We start from the raw sequence: 15501 nt of genomic DNA, 5'->3' as shown, positions 1-15501 counted from the left end.
AATTTATAATCTGTCCAAAATAAAAGCATCACATTTTTTACTGTCGACTGACTTTATTTTTCTCATAAAGTTCTGGCAGCTTGCAACACAACATTTAACACTTTACAGACACATAAAACTGTGTTGATGCATTTCATCTCTGTATATACACACGTGACAGTGGCAGGATCACATGACAAGGTATTTGTTTATTCATGTGCGTACAAGCTGCTGTGGACAACATGCAGGATTAGTCCGTGAGTCTGCACTGGCTTTGCAAAGTAACATCACTGCACAGTTCAGGGCTTCGTGATGTGAACTTCACTGGTGCCACTACCATTTGTGGTTGTGGTGATGATGTACTGTGTGGTAGCTTGTTGATTCGTCGGCTGCTGCTCCAGTGGTTCGGTGTGTGTCTGGGTTGTGCTCTGAGGAAGAGTCTGTTTCGTCTCAAGCTCAGTCTGACCCTCAGAGATCACGTAGTGTGTCTGTTGGGATGATAACATTTCAAGTTATACAATAAATCTTTTTTCTTTTTCCTTTGACTAGGAAAAAGCAGGTTTCAAGTTTCCGCCTCCTATTTTTACCGCATATTTACGTAATCCAGCTTTTAACTGTAAATTATGAAGCATCATCTACTGTTAAGCAACACTTTCAAGTATGGAGCACTGAATATAAAAACATGTGCTCATTGTGTAGTACAAAGCCAAATTCAACTGTCATTTTCATCTAACAAATATCAAATTCACTCACCGTTTTCACCTGGTTGCTGCTGACTCCAGATACAGGAGTGCTAGACTCAGCTATCACATACTGTGCATGAGGTAGTGCCATCATCTGGATTTCAGACGCTGGAAGAACAGGAATATATGATTTTGACTGGTAATCACAGAGCACAGAAGCATCAAAACATACGGCACGTGACTGGTTATGGTACTTACAGTAGCCTCGGTAGTTCCAGTTTCCCGGTATGTAAGCGTGCTGCACCGTCCCCTGCTGCTGGGGGCTGCTTGTCTGGAGGGTGTGGCTCTGGGCTAAAGTGACAGGAGTCAGTTGGGCAGGGCTCAACTCCTGACTAGTCTGCTGGGAGGTGGGGCTGAGGGGCTGACCAGTAACCTGAAAATCAGAAAAAGAGATTCGCGATTAACATTATGGTGCTTACAGTGGCATTGTAAAGCGCTTTGGGTGCCTTGAAAGGCGCTATATAAATCCAATCCATTATTATTATTATTATTACAGGGTTTCGCTAACATGCAGAAAGAAACCTTATTACCCAAATACACTTAAGTTTCAAAACGACTGTTTTAAATGAGTCCTCAAATACAATAACTAATTACTCTAGCTTAAAATTATCCCCAGAGTCAGTGTGGGTTCACCTGGGTGGCACCTTGTCCAGAGCTTGAGGGCTCAGTAACCTGAATGTGTTGCACCTGGATTGGGTGCTGACTGTAACCATGAGGGTCGTGTAGCTGGTTCACATCTACTGTCGGGTGCTGGGAATGTGGGGAAGAAGCCTGGAAAACAGATAATATTACTTATACATAACTGATACATAGCAAACACTGTAACTATTTTGCTTGCATAGTTTCACACACAAAGACTGAAAGGTTCTTTAGAAGCAAAAACTACAACTAAAAGCAGCAATTTTCCAGAATTTTCACAGTAGCTGGTAGTTTTCCAGCTCTAATTACAAACTCAAAAACCACAAAGAAAGTAACAAAAGCTTCAAAATTGCTAGTTTGAACCCTTAAATCAACAAGGTCAACTTAATTAGATAATGAGAGAAAATTCTTCTTTTGATCAGGTAACCATATATAAGCCTCATTTCTGGAACTAGACATGAGTTTACACCAGCATGTTGGCAGTTTATGGAACACCTGCATTCTTTTAGGCAGCATCCTATCGAGATTATCAGCTTCCTAAGCATCTATGAACTTTTTAAATAATGTCGATTAGATTTTCATGCTTACCGGTGCTACCTGGACCACCTGAAGTTGAATGTGCTGTGGCTGGGACAAAGTACCTCCTGCCTGGGAGACAGGAATGTACTGGATCCTCTGGTAATCCCCCTGAGCTGTTCTATAGTCTGTGGTTAGTGTTTGAGAAAGTTCTGTCATAGCCTGGGTCAACAGATCTGTGGTCTGTGAAGAAAAGAAAATCCATACATTGAATATTATGAAATTTCCTATAGGCAAACTTTTCATTTATCCATGTTAAGGCAATATCCTCCTTATGTTTTTTCTTTTCTTACCACTACAGCCTCCGCTGTGGTACCATCTGTACTGATGACTGCAGGAGTGCTACTGATCACTGCTGTAGTTGGGATAGTGTTGGCTAGCTGAGCAAACTCTGGATGCTTTTTCCTGATATGTTGAACCATCTTAGTCTAAGAGAGAAAAAAAAAGCACACCTTATTGTGATTTCTACAAACAATCTCTATGGTAACAAATTTCTTCTTTGATAAAACTTCACTTGCCTTGCTGCTGTACTGTTTGGAGCAGTGTGGACAGCAGACTGGTGCAGTAGCAATGGTACCTGTCAGCTGTGTGTGTGTGCTCAACATAGGGTCTGGCTCACCAGGAGCAGCTGGGCGTAACTTACGGATGCTGGGAGGCAATTCTGCCCCTGGATGGTTTTTCAGTATGTGAGCTTTTCTCTTACTGGCACTTTTGTACACCTGCAGAGATCAGTTCATTTGATAGATTTAGGTCCCTTTGACACTGAATACAAACAAACTGGCACCAATTAATATCTGGCGCTTGACTCCAGTGGGAATTGGTACACCTGGCATTTACTCATAGATAAAACAAAGGCAATAATGAGGTGTAGTTATTGGCTTTAGCTCCAGTTAAGAGTGATTAAAAATGACACCGAGGTGGACGCATGAAGTTATTTTAGTTGTTGTTTCCCATGGCAACGCCTATTAAGCGCCAAACAAAGATATTTAGACATGTAACCGATGATATATTGGAATACTAAGAACATAAAACACCTCTGCTGGTAGTGAAAGAAGAATTATCCAATAATTTGTTGTTTTTGGTTTAAAAACTCAATTTATGTGAGACTGAAAGCTGATTACTTGCCATCAGAAACAAACTGATGTGACCTGCCCTCTGACAACCCAGACAGGATCCAGCACCTCCACAATCACGATTTGATAAATGCATAGATGGACAACAGGCTATACTTTAAAATAAACAAATCAGTCCATCCCCAAGCTCCCTGTGGACAGAAAGGGGGGATTAACAAACCTTGTCACAGTACTGGCAGAAGTAGTCCCTGTTGGGCTTGATAATTGGCAGCGTTAGCTCAGGCACGTCATCAATACGCATCTCTGGATGACGCTTGGACAAATGATTAACCTGTAACCAGAAGAATAAGAGTCACGACCACTGGAATTCAATATCAGGTTAAAATCTCTCCGTGAGTTGTAGCTCACCAGCATTCCTCTGCGTCTGAATCCCATCATGCACACTCTGCATTTGAACATGAAGCTCTCAAAGTCAGTGGTGGGGACCTTTAGTTTGAGGGTTTTGGAGCGGTGGATCCGGTCAGCCTTCTTGGCCTCTCTGTCAGGATTGTGCATCCGCTGCATGTGCTCCCGCAGCTTATCTTTTCTCTTATTATGACAAAAAAAAATGTCAGATTAGAACACATAACTATAAACTAACCCTATCAAATGTTATCTCTCAATGCTGTTCCTTTTAATCTTACCTTGAACTGTTTGCCACATGTTGAGCACAGGAAGTCCTTGCGGTCAGAGTGGCGCAACATGTGCAAACGCAGCTTGTCAGGTCGACAGAAGGCCTTGTCACAGTCTGGGCACTGGAAGTTCTTCTCTGAATGGAAGCAGCGGATGTGCTTCTTTACCTAAAGAAAGGCATAGTTTGTGGTCTGGAACTGAGTGTCTATATGTCTGTAAAGACATCTGAAACCTCATAACAGCGTTAAACGTTTTAGTCACAAAAACATCAATGTGCTTGGAAATAGGCCATCTTTAACCTTGACCTACTAAATGAAGAAAACATTCAACTTTAAATCCACCTGTTTGGAGCTGCTTGTAAGGAGAATTAAAAAACAAAAAAACCATGAGGCTATTTCAAATAGCTTTATAGGCTAATATGGCTTAATTCATAAACCTTGTTTTGTTTATTCTTTGCAAACCATAGACATGAAAGTAGGTCCGATCAACATGTTTAGTGACTATGCCCATGAAACCAAAAGCTGTACCTGATTTAAATTTGACTGCCCCCTTAAAGGTTTTCTCTTTCTGCAGCAACAACCTGCTCTGGATGCTCTACACTTGTATCAATACCTGAAGGTCTCATTCTGACACCTTGTAATTTCACTCAGGACCTCAAACTCAAGTAAAGGAACAATTATGAAATTCTCTGTCAAACCCACCCGACCTTCCTGTCGAAGAAAATCACCAGTGATGAGGTCTGAGTGTGAAAGCACAGACAAAACCACAGATTTCACGCCTAAAATGGGCTCAGGTAACTGGAATGAAACTTATATAGCATCTTTCTACATAATTTGAGCACTCAAAACACTTGCTGTCTTTGTACGGACCGGCATTGTTCTTCTTCGTTTTGTACATGACTTTTTGGGGGGCAAAGAAAAAGCAAGAATTTATTGGAACCGGAGAAAGAACGTTTTGCGGTGCTGCAAATGCTTGCATTTGATGCGGTACTTTGATTGTTTTGCCACGAGTTCCCGGCATGCAATGCACGAAAGTCACGTGGTCTGTCAATCTCTATTCAGTCAAACATCCATACAGCACTTTTATCTTTTTAAATCGAGCATTCACACACATGCACACACCGTGGGAGCGAATATTTAGTGAAAATAACCTTCTTTCTCTACCTTGTCTTCAAAATAAAATTCTAGCAGGAGCAAGTCGTAGGAACTGTAGCCAAAGTTAAAAGCAGGTGGAGTCTGATTTTTTTTTTTCCATCTTACCTTGTATGACAAAAGACTTTTTTAAACAAGAACAGAAAAATATTTCAGGTACAAGGTCAGAGCTGTACAACTGTTGGTCAGCTAAAATGTCACATGTTAGCAAAGGTCATGTCAAACAAATTCTGTTAGCCCTGAAGGCTAGCTGTTAGCTCATTTAAAAATCACTGTTTCACTAACCTGGATGAAATCACTAAATGTCTTCTTGCACGTAGGACAAGCAAAGAAGCCATCCACAGCATGGACGCCTACATGGTCTTTGAGGAGGTCCAGCCTTTCAAAAGTTTCTGGGCACAGGAGACAAGAATAGGAGCGATTCTCTGTGTGTACCAGGAGATGATCATCCAGGGCCGAATCAGTCGTGAAGCTCTTGCTGCAAATGTGGCAGGAAAAGGTGTAGGCTTCCCGACCATGGACTCGCAGGTGCTGTTCCAGCTTGTCTTTGTCCCGGAAGGCCTTCCCACAGTGGGTGCATTTAAAAGGACGAAAACTCTTCCTGATAAAAAGGTGCTGCAGCGCTGCATTCTGCAAAAGAGAGAGACAGAGATCTACTAGCAGATACCTCAGCAATGTTTTCTGAAATCAGCTAAGACACACAAAGAGGCTGACAGATGCAGTGGAGTGTGTCAGAGGAGGGTATCTCCTGAGAAAAACATTAAACTATGGAAAATGACAAAAGGAATCCCTGAACCTTGTGTTTTTCAGTCATCCTCCAGGTTCCACCTACCTGCACATCCATCTGTGAGGGAAGCAGGCATTGAGGAAGAGAGACACACTGTTGTAAAGCAAGCATGGGCACTATGGCACCACATAAGCTAAATGAAAAGGTAAATGTTGCCTTTAAGCAGACAGAATCTCCAGTTTTACCCGTATTCTCTTGGCACGACGCATGTCTTGCGATGTGAGATGAGCATCTGATTGGACACTCTGTGCCGGATCCTCCTTTAATGGAATAGGCAGGTCTGTACTGGGGGGCGGCGCTACAGACTCTGGAACGGGTTCCCCAGCAGGAGGTATAAGCTGACTCTCTGTCTCTGTCCCGACCTCCCCTTCTGACTCTATCTCCACCACCTTGAGCCCATTCTGAGCTCCCTCTGCGTGGTCTTCCACTGGTTTCTCTGTCAATTCGAGCATTTCCTAATAAAAAGATAAAGGGGATATTGTCATTTAGTCTTCCTACTCATCATTTCCCTATTTAGCATTTTTTGACTAATGTTATGATTTGATGAGTTAACATTTTAGTTCTTTTACTTTGCTCTAAGACAAAAGTACAAACGACTTTTTTTCTCATCAAACAACTATTTTATGCATTAGGATTTCAAATGATTGCTTCATAATATCTTAATCTGTAACTTTCCAAAGAATCACTTTGTCTAAATTATCTCGAATCAGTGTTAAATCTTGACCTACTCCATTAATCAACACAGCATGTATTAATGCGCCACTTACTGTTGTCTTCTCTCCACCAGTATCTACTGGTGGATCCAAACGTATAAATTTAGGTGGGCGTCCAGGTCTTCTTCCTGTCCCGAACCTCTTCCTGCCTCTTCCTCGGCCCCGGCCTCTAGACCTGTGCGATTTGAACAACAGTGAAGACGTGATCGGGGCTGAATGCATTAAAAATAAAAAGAACAATTTGAGATAAGGTGATAAAAAAAAAGTTTTACCTGGTAACAGAGTTTAATTTGTCATCGTGCATATTGAGATGTTGCTGCAGTTGTTCAGAGCTCACAAAGCGACGGTTACACTCATAACAAGGCCAGTTCTTCTCTTGCTCCCGAAGCACTGTAGAAACAGGAGAAAGTGAGAAACAGAAGGAACCACGACAAAAACAATAACACATCACCTTTCTGATAGTTTAATACTTCAGATTAAAATTAAGCAGGCCAGAGGCACGGTGTTAATATTAAGAACAGTAAGGACGGAGTGCTGAGACAAACCTTTTCTCTCTTCTTCTGTAACATCATGAATTTTTTGATTTACAAACTCTGCATATGATGCTGCATACCAGACCTGCAATGGAAAATCTCATTAAAAAGACAGACTCCAGTGGTTTCTTTAGATATCCTTCATGTTTTGCACACTCTCCTATTAGTTCTGGTTTGCGGCCTCTTAAAGCAGTTAAATCAAACTCAAATGAATGCATTCTGCTCTGAACAACACTGACCTTTAGCTCTTGCTTGGGTTGGATATTCTTAATAGTTGTGTAAAATATCTCTGAGCCGTACTGGTAGGCCACCAAGTTCTGCTCTAGGTGATTCTGAGCAGGTCTCACAAACATCATCCAGTTGCAACTGTCCTCATCAGAAAGGTCCAACCACATGTCATTAGACTTCTCTCCATCCTTCTCTGCATCCAGCAGACACACCTTAGTAAAAAAAAAAAAGAAAGACAGATCACCAATCCAGTTTAAATCTCTGCTTAGGAGCTGTTTATATAGACATAAAAACTTTGTGGTATCCTGTATTTTCCCAGAATTCTCACTTACATTTTTTTCTTCCATAGAACAGTGCAAGAAAATACAATTAAATAAATATTGTAAATATCAGTGCTGTGCAGCAATTACTTACTTTCAAGTGAATGTAGTGGTCCTGCAACTCGCTCTGTGGAACCAGTGGCCCCTCCACAGGACCAAATTGTGTGCGCTTTGGGATGCGTCTCTTAGAAAACACTCCGCCCAGGAAGCGGTCAATGTACAGGACCAGAGGAAGACTGGCTCTTGCTTTGGACATCACCGGCCGGTTGGGGATGGGGTGGAGAGGACCGTGCTTCAGACAAACTGAGGGGTTTGCAATATTACACTCCTCGCACCCTGACAGAACACAATAAAAGAGCAAAGTCACCACCAATAGGTATAAAAAAATCTAACTGAAAACATTTTAAGGAAACTCACTTTCACTAAAATCTAAAAAGGCATTTTGGCAACCCGTATGAGGAAGCATAACCATAACATTGGACTTTTATTGACAACACTTAACTTACAGAGGTTGTGAGGGTTAAATGATTGAGGCTGATGCAGTTCCCAGTCGTCCATCTCAGAGTCTTCATCCTCATCTTCATCAGAATCGTCTGTTGAGTCTGTGGCCCCAAGAGGACTAGAAGGAGGGTCTGCGATGTCACCCATGGAGGTGAGAGAATTGGACACAGACAACTGCTCCTGTGGGAGGGGTGGAGGGGGGATTCCAAACAATGTAACAACATTCTTTGATCACGTAGTCATTTTAAAGTCAGGAAACATTTTTCTATATTCCTTTTGAGGGACTGATGCTGAAATGAAAATGTTAGCTAGTGAGATTTCTCAGGATGATTTTTGTTGCTAATCCATCATATGCCATTATTTATGCAGTGCAGTATGTCAGTAGAAAAAGAAAGACTGCATTCATCTGGTTACAGCAATAACTGGTAATGGAATTACAAAATAATGTTTCTGCTTGAATTTGTCAATTAGAAAGATGAAGCTCATCATTCATGAAACAGTTTGTGCTTGTGTTTCCCTACTTTGTACCTGAATGGATGTTAAAAACAAAAGCAGACAAAGGCTATTTACTTGTTTGAAAAGCTAAACAGCTCCACACAAACAATGCATCCTCACCTGGGAAACCGGCTCCAGGATAGCTTGTGGCGCATCTGCTACATTACTGAGAACATGCAGATTGGCTGCATTCATGTTCTGCCCACCAGGCAGTAGCACTGTGACCTATAAACGACATTTAATTGGTTAAGGGTTCTCTAAAAACAATGTGGTGCAAAAGAGAGCAGGTAATTTGACAATAGCTGATAAACTCACCTGTTGAGTTGTACCGTCCTGCTGAATGTAAGCCACTTGTGGCTGATCAGCAAATACGGTCTGAAAGAACAATGAGGTGAGTATGTGTACTTTGCAGTGAATAATGTTGTCAGCACATGGCCTAAGTGAACAGGCCGCCATCCATCCACTGCCTGAAACCATCTGTTTTAGTTCCAGTTCCCCTCCTTTTATTTCAACCTTCTTTAACTTTAAACAGTTGGCTTGTTTGTCTGTTTTATCCATATTAGGAATATCTGTCCAAATTGACACCACAGAGCCAAGACATGAAAAAAAAACCCTGATACCTGAACTTTTGGCTCATAGAGAATATTTGGACATCAACAGCATTACTTGAAACTTTGGCTATATCGAATATGGCCAAAGTATAATTATTATTTTTTGCAAACTGTCTTATATAAGTCATGAAGAATGGCTTTCATAAAACAGGAGCCTAGTTAACACATAACACATTGTGTCCTGTTTGTATTAAACACCAAACACTGCCTGCCTAACAGGGCATATTGTCCTACTTACACATGGCATGTTCATGCCTAAAATGTCAGATAAAAATATCTCTCCTCTGAATAAGATCCCATCTTACCTGAGTGCCATCTGCAGGGTGTATGTAGACCAGTGTGTGCTCTGCAGACTCTACCGAGGTATAGGAGTTTCCATCTGCTGTATAAACCACCTGCTGCTGTCCTCTGTCTGCCTGATCCCCACTGTACACTATTTGGGCCACAGTGCCACCTTCAAAATGCACCTGCAACATGTGTATACATATCACAAAAGCTTTGAACCATCTGCAGCAATACTACATCCGATTTGATGAGCAGGAAACATTTATTTAGATGGGTCACTCTTTTCCATAAAAGTAAATGGTGAATTGACGATTTAGCAGCCACCTGTGCCAGCTGACATAAAGTGGGTGTGTGCAAAAGATCAATTGTTAACATGCTTAAATTATTATTATTACACATCTTGCATCTTTTCAGTTTGTATGACTCTGCTGTAGCTGTTCAGACAAATCAAATAAGACGGTGGACCTGTGTGCCGTTGCTTGAGTCACTGTTAACAGTCTGACTCCACACTGCTGAGGGTTCCTGCTTGGTCTCCATGGCAGCAAGGTGCCAGGCCTTTCACCACAACGATAACTTCCCTCCTTAGACAGCCGCGGTGTCTGCAATCCACAGAGATAAGAGGATTTGTGTTATTTTAATTAAAATAACAAAACATAACGATAAATAGAATAGCTAATACAGAAGGGGAGACGCTCATGTCATTGGTAGTTTGACGTCTAAAATCATAGACTAGCATTCAGAATTACATTTCTTGCAGTTTTTTTTTTTCTACAGAAATGTTAATATTGTTAAGTATATTTATGAATGGGTGTCTGTCACACCTTAATCGATGTCATATTATACTTGTTGTATTAGTAGCTGTGAAGCTGCAACAATGGAGTACTGCAGTAGCCACTTTTGGGCTACATGGAAAAAGATACGAGCCCATAGGCCGTTTGAAGCTGAAATTTTGGCTCGCCAGACAGCGTTTCGCTCGGGTGACAGAGCATGCAAGCCAAAATAAAGGCAGCATGTTTCTTCGTGCAAAGAAAGGACACACAAGACTCTCAGCGGGGGTACGAGGGAAAAGGCGGTTTGCCGGCAAGGCCGCCCGGAAAACTGTGTCTAAATACAACCGCACATCGGCACAAAAATCACGGTGAAAAATCATGTCTCGGTAAAGTCATTCAGAAATCTACTTGGTATAATCAATATTAGATTCAATTCCCCCCTATTTTAACCCCGCAGGTTCTCCGTCCCAACCGGACCATACCACAAAAACCAGTGCTGTAGAAACCCGGGCATATACTGCACTGCTACATTAGCATTACGCTCATATAGTCCCAATGTAAGGCCGCACTTTGAGACAAACATAACTTGTCAAGCTGAATGACATGGACCACATTTTACATTTTTTAGGAACATTGGTTTTGAAGCGCTAAGGGCCTGAATTATTTGGGTAGACCCACCCGTCCCCCATTTCTAGTTGAGTCCAGCCCTTCAAGTCTACTGTGAACAAGGAAGAACAGGCTCCATTTTGGGTGGGACTAACAACAACGGCTACATCTGAAGAGACCTACAGAAAAAAAATACATTTTGTACCGATTTAGCTACGCTTAAACAATCCGCACATTTAATGTACAGTAACGGAGAGACTACGAAGCGATCGAGCTACAGAACGGGTCGTTAATCAGTCCCGGGTTTTCTTTAATTTTCTGGAAAACGTACAAGTTGTTCTTACCTCAGAATGGTAGCTGCAGAGATGGCCGCATTGCATATATTAACATAATCTGCCTGGTAACTCGCAAGCTCGTGGTTTCTGATTGGCAGTTAGTTACTTAAGAACAGGCGGGTGTGTTAGTTTATGACGTTATTTTAACAAAATGTTTTTTGTATTCAGAGGACATATAAATTATTTTAAAATAAACACTGATGTTATAGTTGTAACTTCCTTTCGTTCTAGTTATAACATTTCAGTTTTAGCAGTTCATTTACAGCCAATCAAAAAATTATACCCTGTGGTCATCCAATTATATTTAATCACATCTACAGAGGCGATTCGCAACCTTTCAAAGTTGTGGTAACATTTTTACCACATCCATATGTGGAATATACAAATAAATCTCTTTATTTCTACATATAAATATTTTTTATGTCTATTAAAGAGTGGAGTTGTGACTTAAATACCACTGGAAGCACTACTGATCGATTCCCTGTCGTGGACGCGTAGAAAGTAACGATCATCAAGTCAATTTAGCTGTAATACAGATTTATTTCCGGTACTTCCGGTTGTTACTGTTTTGGCCTGAAAAGGTCCGAAGTCCACCTGCAACAGCGTATCTTTTCTATGTGCTAATTCTTATTAGTTGTAATACTTAGTTTCACACAATTCTATTACTAATGTCTGAGTGTCTTTTGAAGCTGATTACCGGAACAATGAAATGCCTGTTTTTCTTGCAGTGATGTTGCAGAATCAGAATACTTTATTCATTCCTACGTAAGTTATGTGATTACAGTTGCTGCAAAACAATAAGAACAGTAACAGATTAAATGAAGTTTAATAATACAATATAGTACAAAGTTAAATAATAATAAAAGAAATAGCTCTAATATATATAAGTAGCTCAATTATAAATATCCAGAATATTACAGGGATTGAATATGTATATTGCTCTTATAGTTGTAATGCTAGTGCCCTTAGATCTCCACTAGAGAGAGCCAAATACTCCTGATAAAGGTTTTTCATGTTTATCTCGCTTTTAATGCAGTATTAAAATTATTTATTCTAGTATGATACTACTGGGTTTGCGATCCAGTAACGTTTGTAACCTTCAAGAAATTAGGCCACAGTGGTTGCTTTGTTTGATTGCTATAAAAGTAGATTTGCCATCACTTCAATCAAGTGCAATATAAACAATCATTGATTCTTGCACTTCAGTCTATGCTCAATCACCCACCATTTGTCATTTCCTGTTATTTTTTGTTTGTTTGTTTTACAAAACCATTAAGAGAACTTTGAGTGTTTGAACAGAAGGCCATCCATAATTGTGAAATGCAGCAATTTAGGAAAGACTTGAGCTCCTCATTCAGATAACAGCCTGGAGTAAGTATATGAGCAAGATTGTCAGTGGAATAACCTCACTGCAGAAAAATATTACGACTTTGCCTTTTATGGTGGAGCCGCTGCACAGAATAGACTGTAAAAGATTGTGTGTTTTGAAGAGCATTCAAATGACTTTTATTGAGGAAAACCATCTCGTACCTATTCGAAAAAGTACAGCAACAGGGAGACTGGCTAGAACTGATCTGAAGCAAGAAACTTCAAGATGAGTTTCTCACTGTCCTCAAGTGGTTTGGCTGAAACCCAGACTGAAACACTGAGTATCTGTGAATAAACCTGGTGATGCTTCCTAGTATGCTTAAGAGAATCTGCTAACAAGAATGAGAAATCATCTAAATCAAGGGTGTCAAACATAAAGCCCGGTGGCCAGAACGGAATCCAATTTAGCCCACTAGGTTGGCTTTAGGAAATGTGAAGCAAGGCATAAATGTTTAACTTTTAACTGTATTTTCATAAGTTTTACAGCTTTGGCTTCTGACAAACACTTCCCTCATTGCCATTCATACTATCCCAAAGTAAATAAGTAATATATAAACAGGGAAATCACAGAAAACTTCCTGTTTTTTCACATCTGTTATTTATATATATATATATATATTCACTGGTTCAGGCCACTTAAAATCAAAGTGTATGTGACCCACAGTATGAAATGAGTTTGACATCCATGATCTAAATCTTACTTGTAATGTCTACCCAGGAAGTTATAATGACTGCTAGATTGACTTCATGGGTCTGATTATATTTGACATCAAGTCCACAACACAAACCCACTAGATCCTGCTGATTTCATGTAATGAATGAGTACTAAATACTTAACTGGGGGAAACTGACACTTCGTTGTGAGTTTGGTTACTTCATACTGAGACAATTCCTTAAACCTCTGAAATGTAACTCCACAGTTCACGTGGGATTTTGAATGCCTTCAGATAACTAATTAATTAACAGGTAGCATTACATTCAAGTGAACTTATTTTATACAGCCAAAGCAATTTTTTATTAAATAAATAATTTTAAAACAACAACAACAAAGTAAACATGTCATTTGTTGCATTCTCATTGGACTATATTAACTGGCAAGCCGAAACAGGAAATTAATTATCTCTCTTTTTTTCTGGATGTATTTTTACTCAGGTATCTGGGGATCAAACTGACACATACCAAAATTAATCTAAACATATGCAAATTAGAATTGCTCTGACACATCTAACAACTGATGTTATAAAAATTAATAACCGAGCCGTGCATGCTGCCTGGAGCAAAAATCAAATTTACATGAGGCTTTTTTCAGTAAACCATCAGAGAGAAATAGAACTGACACTCTAGTAAAACAAACTCAAGTCACAAAACACCCAAGCTGCATGTGTGTGCGACTGTGTGTTTATAATTACCTTATTTAAACAAAGAAAATCTAATTTTCTTCTGTGATGTTATGTTCAAAACTGAGGCATGCTGCTCACATCATTTGTATGTTTGTATACAAATACTATGAACAAGACAAGTATCAACGGGTATCGTTTTAGTGAAAAGTGCTTTTCCCTGAACATGTTCTGTTTAGCTAACAGCCTAAATGAGTAAGTTTTGCCAAATGGACCGTTGAGGAAAGACAGAGATGCCCAAAAGAATCCTGAAAGCTTCTTCAGAGCTTTCAGGTTGAACTTCTCCATAGACCTGGCATCCAGACCTCCACATGTACAAGACTGTTTATTTGTTTGCCATATGATGATGTACTCCTAGCCATGCTCTCTTCCAGCTTCAGTCCCATTCACAACATTACAGCATAACCTTTCTGATTTAAAAAGCTAAAAGAGAAAGCTAAACAAACTAAAGTGATGTTCTTAAATTAGAAATCTAACTGGAAAACTGAACCTTTCATGTATTACTACAGTTCAAGGTTCTGAGATTGAGTTAGTATCTCAGTACAAGTACTCTGAAATTACAATTGATGACTCACTATTGTTTACACCTCACATTGAGCAGCTGGTCAAGAAATATAAACTGAAACTTGGGTTTTACTTTAGAAGAAAGTCCTGTTTCTCATTTGAGGCAAGACAGAGCGTTGTAGTTTCCACGTTTATTATTGGACTTGATTACAGTGATGTTACTTATATGCATGTGTCCAGGGAAGACCTACATATGCTAGTTTCCGTCTATCAAGCGCACTGAGGTTCGTTACAAGTTTTAAAACTCTTATTCACCGCTGAACATTGTATGCATGGGTTGGGTGGATTCAACCACTGGGATATTCTTATCTATAAGGTTATTGTTGGTTTGCTCCTAATTTATTTATACACTTATATTCATCAAAATGTGTGGGAGGTCTTAGGTCCTAAGAGTTATTCATTTTATCTGTTTCAAAGGTTTGCAAATTATATATGCATTATATACACCGTATATATGTGTAGTATTGTTGCATTGTTTTCTTTTAGTTAAGTATGTAAAAGCTTATTCCACTAATCTGTTAAAAATATTAAATCATTGGCATCAGTATGTCAGTAAATGTGTGTAAAAGAATGTGTGTAGAGATTATGTCAAATTATTATTATTATTATTATTATTATGTAAACATTTTAAAGCCAACTGTACTCCACATTTGTGGTGCAGTAATAGTAATGCAAACCTGAAGATTCAGATGGGTTAAAATTATGCTTCGGGATTCTGCTCAAGCTTTTAAGATGAATAAAGTACAAGCCAAGTGGTTGTGACCAGTAATGCTGCTACCTTTCATGTTGTGTTCATAAATTTTATGTATACATTTATTATTATAAAAATGCAGCGGTACTGACTTTAAGTGACACATGAAAAAGAAACTCGCCCATATTCCTCGTTTCCGGAAACGTTGGCACAAAAGCTCACTGTCTGAAAATAAGTTCGTCTTTAAGTGAAGAAGTCTTATAGCCCACAGCTTACTGCAGATAAATATAGTTAGGTATATTTCATTTAGTAAATGACATTATTCCTCCAATAAGTGTCCCAATATTTTTGCGTCAGCTGTTAATTCTAATGTGCTTTATATTTTTGGGTGGATGGTGTTTGCGCGCTAGCCGCCTGATGGCGCAGTGCGCACTGCTCTGGATCAGAGGAACCAGGGGAGGGAG

The 15501-nt window shown here is 39.8% G+C and overlaps 1 protein-coding gene across 5 annotated transcripts; it reads right to left on the bottom strand.

The window, feature by feature from the left end:
• Positions 1-18: 18 nt before the first annotated feature.
• prdm10 (PR domain containing 10) lies at positions 19-11144 on the bottom strand. 5 transcript variants are annotated; one of them, XM_005735911.1, is made up of 24 exons: positions 11027-11144; positions 9772-9905; positions 9327-9488; positions 8726-8785; positions 8531-8635; positions 7921-8095; positions 7509-7750; positions 7106-7306; positions 6879-6951; positions 6606-6723; positions 6388-6508; positions 5806-6075; positions 5666-5677; positions 5119-5463; positions 3694-3849; positions 3419-3598; positions 3231-3341; positions 2456-2656; positions 2231-2365; positions 1950-2120; positions 1356-1493; positions 921-1095; positions 733-830; positions 19-467 (listed from the first exon to the last, which is right to left on the bottom strand). In XM_005735911.1, exons 2-24 carry the CDS (start codon positions 9841-9843, stop codon positions 279-281), a joined length of 3510 nt encoding a protein of 1169 aa, XP_005735968.1. In that variant the 5' UTR covers positions 9844-9905; positions 11027-11144; the 3' UTR covers positions 19-278. The 5 variants fall into 5 exon arrangements, with proteins under 5 accessions (XP_005735968.1, XP_005735969.1, XP_005735970.1 ...); XM_005735912.1 differs by lacking the exon at positions 11027-11144 and adding an exon at positions 10755-10816; XM_005735913.1 differs by lacking the exon at positions 11027-11144 and adding an exon at positions 10559-10630.
• Between the last annotated feature and the right edge of the window lie 4357 nt (positions 11145-15501).

The sequence above is a fragment of the Pundamilia nyererei genome, unplaced genomic scaffold (assembly GCF_000239375.1).
Source record: "Pundamilia nyererei isolate P.nyererei 1_Seehausen unplaced genomic scaffold, PunNye1.0 scaffold00066, whole genome shotgun sequence".
Lineage (NCBI taxonomy): Eukaryota > Metazoa > Chordata > Actinopteri > Cichliformes > Cichlidae > Pundamilia > Pundamilia nyererei.
This window is presented reverse-complemented; position numbering and strand designations above follow the sequence as displayed.

What these genes read in the sequence shown, in the direction of transcription:
- prdm10 (XM_005735911.1), bottom strand. Translation starts at nt 9,843, where the DNA reads ATGGAGACCAAGCAGGAACCCTCAGCAGTGTGGAGTCAGACTGTTAAC. An exon ending in AAATTAAACTCTGTTACCAG is followed by an intron (nt 6,509 to 6,605) that starts GTAAAACTTTTT and finishes CAAATCGCACAG; the next exon opens with GTCTAGAGGCCGGGGCCGAG. An exon ending in CTGGAACTACCGAGGCTACT is followed by an intron (nt 831 to 920) that starts GTAAGTACCATA and finishes CTGTTCTTCCAG; the next exon opens with CGTCTGAAATCCAGATGATG.